General features: G+C 28.9%; 1 protein-coding gene across 2 annotated transcripts; it reads left to right on the top strand.

The window, feature by feature from the left end:
* The first annotated feature begins 562 nt into the window (after nucleotides 1-562).
* Nucleotides 563-3585, top strand: LOC145100328 (endo-1,4-beta-xylanase 4-like). 2 transcript variants are annotated; one of them, XM_079037643.1, is made up of 8 exons: nucleotides 563-635; nucleotides 739-773; nucleotides 845-965; nucleotides 1220-1392; nucleotides 1543-1644; nucleotides 1738-1884; nucleotides 2181-2819; nucleotides 3247-3585. In XM_079037643.1, the coding sequence occupies exons 1-8, from the start codon at nucleotides 563-565 to the stop codon at nucleotides 3583-3585; spliced, it is 1629 nt and encodes a 542-aa protein (XP_078893769.1). The 2 variants fall into 2 exon arrangements, with proteins under 2 accessions (XP_078893769.1, XP_078893768.1); XM_079037642.1 differs by lacking the exon at nucleotides 563-635 and having other exon boundaries at nucleotides 657-773.
* The last annotated feature ends 1171 nt before the right edge of the window (nucleotides 3586-4756 follow it).

A 4756-nucleotide genomic window follows, 5' to 3' on the forward strand; every position in this document is an offset into this window, starting at 1 on the left:
CACGACCAAATATTTTTATATCAAAATCACATAATTTTAACAATATATATATATATATATATATATATATATATATATATATATATATATATATATATATATATATATATATATATATATATTTGTAATTTTGTCGTATATTAATCACTTAGTTGCACGTCTAACACCACCATAAACTTACACCTTGATACATAACGGTAAGTAACGACGGCCGTGGAAGTATATCGACACCAGCAGTATGTGGAAGAAAACAAAAAAAGACAGCAAAAATTAATGTTCAGAACTCTAACGTTAGTAGTAAAATTAACCGACAGAAAGAGCTAATTTAACGTGCAAATATACACCGTCCAAACTCCAAACGACTTTAAAACACGAACTTAGAACTAAATTCTAACATCTTTCTATAATAAAGTAATAAACACATAATTATAGTACAAAACAACAGCAAAACCTTGGCATTTTCCAAAACAAAATACATGAATTCTAAACTGTTTGTTTCTAGTTGTGTCATCCTTCATATATGTATGCCTGCAACGTCTCTCCCATTCAAATTCAAGAAAACATGAAATACCATCAACTCATTTTCTTGAAATTTTTCGTTTCATTTCTTGTGGTCTTTTCAGTAGCAACTGAAGGTCATACGCCATCACCAAAAGATGTTTAATTTGTATTTATTTTTGTTGTTCTTGGCATTTGAACTAATGACTGATTGTTGGGTTTTGTATTTTGATCTTGTAGATGGGCTGACTTATGATTATTCAGGCTACATCGAGGTATGTTTTAAACCGAATGATTTGGGATTCGTTTTAAAGTGCTTTAATCATCTCTTTTTCATCTTGGTTAGTGCAAAAACGAGCCTGAAGATCCACTTTACAATGGCGGAATAATTGTTAATCAAAATCAGTCAGTTTCTTCAACATTCGTGTTACCAAATCTCTCCGGCAACACAATCTACTCATTCTCCAGTTGAGTTGCTTATTAATAGTGCATAAAGATATGGGCTAAATGCATGAAACAATATACTTCGACTTTTTTCTATAACTTACTTTCAGATTTTCTTTTATTAACACATTATCGTTGAAAAGTCTACTTATTAATTATAACATTGTAATTTTAATTGTTTTCTTGCTAACACCTTATACTTTGAAAAGTCTTACCAACATTTGTATATAAGTAAATCTAAAAAACTTAATAGTTTTCACTCGTTTTTATCCAATAGGTTGGGTGAAGCTAAATGGCTCTAATGCAACAGCGATCAAGGCTAGCCTATCATTAGACAACGACACTAACATTTGTATAGGAAATGTCATTGCCAAAAGCGATTGTTGGTCATTTATAAAAGGCGGATTTGTACTCGATTCAGCCTCAAGCTATGCCATGGTGTATTTTTTGGTAAACCTATATCGCAATAGTGTACCTTAATTTGTGTACAATTGTATAGTTAACATAAATGTTAAAAAAAAAATCATAAATAAAGAAATTTCTATCCATTTACAGATTTTATGGTTCCGCTATATGTACGTATTTTAATGTTTCTTGTAGGATTCACATGGGAACAAACACAACGTGACACTTGCAAGCGCTTCTTTGCAACCTTTCACGCCTCAACAATGGCAAAACAATCAAGCAAACTCGATTGACAAAGTATAAAAACAATGCTACAAAACTCCAAATGTTTATTCAAATTTATTTCGGACATATAATAATCTAAAATTATACACATTAATTCTATTTTAGGAAAGAAAGCGTGCAGTGACTATTCATGTATCCGACGTAAATGGCGAAAGTATCCAAGGAGCTCAAGTCATAGTCGAGCAAATTTCTAGAGATTTCCCTTTCGGTTCAGCCATATCCAAGACAATCATAGGAAACATACCCTATCAGGTAAAAAAAAAGGTTGCATGCAAGAAATAGTATAGAAACAATATTATTATTTTTCTATTATTGCATTGTATTTTGGAAAATCTAATAAGTTACATCAATGTTAATAAGTTACATCAATGTTTTCCAAACATTTTTTTCACTAATCGTTAGGTAAAAGTTTTTAGTACAATTTCTTGATAAAAAATGTTTAAATAATTTTAAATTACAATGTGTTAACAAGAAAAAAGACATAAAATACGATGATGTAATAGTAAAACTCAAATTTTTTGTTTTGCGATGTCAACAATCGTTCGTAGAAATGGTTCCTAGAAAGATTCAATGCAGCAGTCTTTGAGAACGAGCTAAAATGGTGTGAAACTGAACCCGAACAAGGAATCATCAACTACACCATACCTGATCAAATGTTAGACTTCATCAGAGCTAACGAGATAACAGTTAGAGGGCATAACATATTTTGGGAAGACCCGATCTACATCCCCTCATGGGTCCAAAACCTAACCGGCGACGCCTTAAATTCAGCCATCAAATCACGGATACAAAGCTTAATGAGCCACTACAAGAATCAGTTCATCCATTGGGATGTTTCTAATGAGATGTTACATTTTGATTTCTATGAGCAACGATTAGGGCAGAATGTGTCATTGGAAATGTTTAAATTAGCTCATGAAACGGACCCTTTGGCTTTGTTGTTTATGAATGATTTCAATGTGGTGGAGACGTGTAGTGATTTGAACTCGAGCGCCGCCGCTTATGCCGCCAGGATGAGGGAGGTGGAGGAAGGCGGTGTTATGATGGATGGCGTTGGGTTGGAAGGTCATTTTGTAACCCCGAATCTGCCGTTGATTAGAGGTGTTTTGGATCAGCTTGCTAGTTTGGGACTTCCGATTTGGCTTACAGAAGTTGATATCAGCAACACCCTTGATCAAGAAACTCAGGTGATTATTCTTTTCATAAAAAGCTATTTTCATTGTTGCTAACAAATTATTATTCTTTATAGATTGAGCTATCATAATAGTAAGATAAAAGAATAATTATTAAGTTACAAAATCAACAAAATTGTGAAAGTAGGTTGTTTTTTTTTTTTTTTGTAGTAATTTACCTTTTTCATATGGGGTAACAAAAAATTTTGATATTTTTTCAAACGGTAAAACGTCATGGTTATGTATTACCTAATACCTACCAACTATATTATCACAATATTTTAATATAATTATCATTATCTCATATTTTTATATATTTAAAATAGTTTTTTTTATCAAGTACCAGTTAACTTCCAAACGTAATTGTTACTATTAATTAGCTTATACTATCATATATTTATATTCGTTATATCAATTTTGTTTTAATTAATTAAATATATAGGGGAAGTATTTGGAGATAGTGTTGAGAGAAGTGTACTCTCACCCATCAGTGAGTGGGATAATGCTATGGACAGCAATGGATCCAAATGGTTGCTACCAAATGTGTCTAACAGATTCCAATTTTCATAATCTTCCTGCTGGTGATGTTGTGGATAAATTGTTGTTGAAAGAGTGGTCAACAGGTGTGGTCAATGGTCAAAGTGATTTTGATGGGACTTTTAGCTTTGATGGGTTTTTGGGTGAGTATATGGTCAATGTTGACTTCCAAAATAGGACTTCTAACTCAACATTTTACATATCCAAAGGTGATGACACCACCCATTTTAGTATTCATTTGTAGTTTAATTTATTATTATTTTTTTAAACCGTTACAATGTATTATACATTTGTGATTTGTATATAATCCAAATTTTCCTATTTTTCGGATCATAAATTTGTTGTTGAATATGTTTATATAGACCAATGGGGCATAAAAGTTTGTGATTGGAGCTTCAAAACCCAAGTTTTTAACTAAAGTTATAACCAGAATCAAAAAGGTTATGACAACTAAAGTTCATCCAAGTTTTTAAAATTTATGTATTTTTCACATCAATCTTTAAGATGTTTCCTTATAAATCGTCCCACCAGATTTTAAAGTGACACTTTTGTGTTAAACATGAACTATTTTGTTGCCATGAAAGTCCAACAAATTTATTTTATTTAAATCCTTAATAAGGGTACCAAGAAATTTATTATAACATCAACATCCTAATGAAATATAAAAGAAGTATATCATATTCTAAGGCCATCTGCCCATCTCTCAATCTTATACTATAAATTACATAATGACACCATTTTATTTCGTGCTAACCACATACTAAAATTATCACATCAAGTGATATGTATTTTCAATATTTTATTACTAAAATATTTACTATTTTTATTATTTCACAATTATATTAAAGCATTGTGATAATACTTTATATTAATTAAATGTCAGTGGTAACTATTATATATATATATATATATATATATATATATATATATATATATATATATATATATATATATATATATATATATATATTAATAAAAGAATAGTTTTTAATATCTTTTTGTCACGTGTCAGTATAATATAACACCTCATTAATATTATGTCACGTGTCAGATAGATATATTAGGTAAATCACAATCACAATTAATAACTTTAAGGTTTTAAATAATAATGGATTTTAAATTTTTATAGAAACATTTACTTTTTATAATTATATGTTAAATTTGAAGTTATAAATAAATTCAAAATTTTGGTATCTCTTAATTAATAATTTTTTATAACTTATTTCTTTAAAATAATTGATTAATAATTATAAAATTTTACTATAAAAAATTAATTAATTTTGAAACCATAGTTTCCATGGGTTATAAACTTATATATATATATATATATATATATATATATATATATATATATATATATATATATATATATATATATATATATATATATATATAGGGAAGGGTTATTTGGAAAA

Source organism: Lactuca serriola, chromosome 4 (assembly GCF_051521515.1).
Source record: "Lactuca serriola cultivar US96UC23 chromosome 4, Lser_US96UC23_V15, whole genome shotgun sequence".
Classification (NCBI taxonomy): Eukaryota; Viridiplantae; Streptophyta; class Magnoliopsida; order Asterales; family Asteraceae; genus Lactuca; species Lactuca serriola.

What these genes read in the sequence shown, in the direction of transcription:
- LOC145100328 (XM_079037642.1), top strand. Translation starts at nt 657, where the DNA reads ATGTTTAATTTGTATTTATTTTTGTTGTTCTTGGCATTTGAACTAATG. An exon ending in ATGCCATGGTGTATTTTTTG is followed by an intron (nt 1,393 to 1,542) that starts GTAAACCTATAT and finishes TGTTTCTTGTAG; the next exon opens with GATTCACATGGGAACAAACA. An exon ending in AAGCAAACTCGATTGACAAA is followed by an intron (nt 1,645 to 1,737) that starts GTATAAAAACAA and finishes ATTCTATTTTAG; the next exon opens with GAAAGAAAGCGTGCAGTGAC.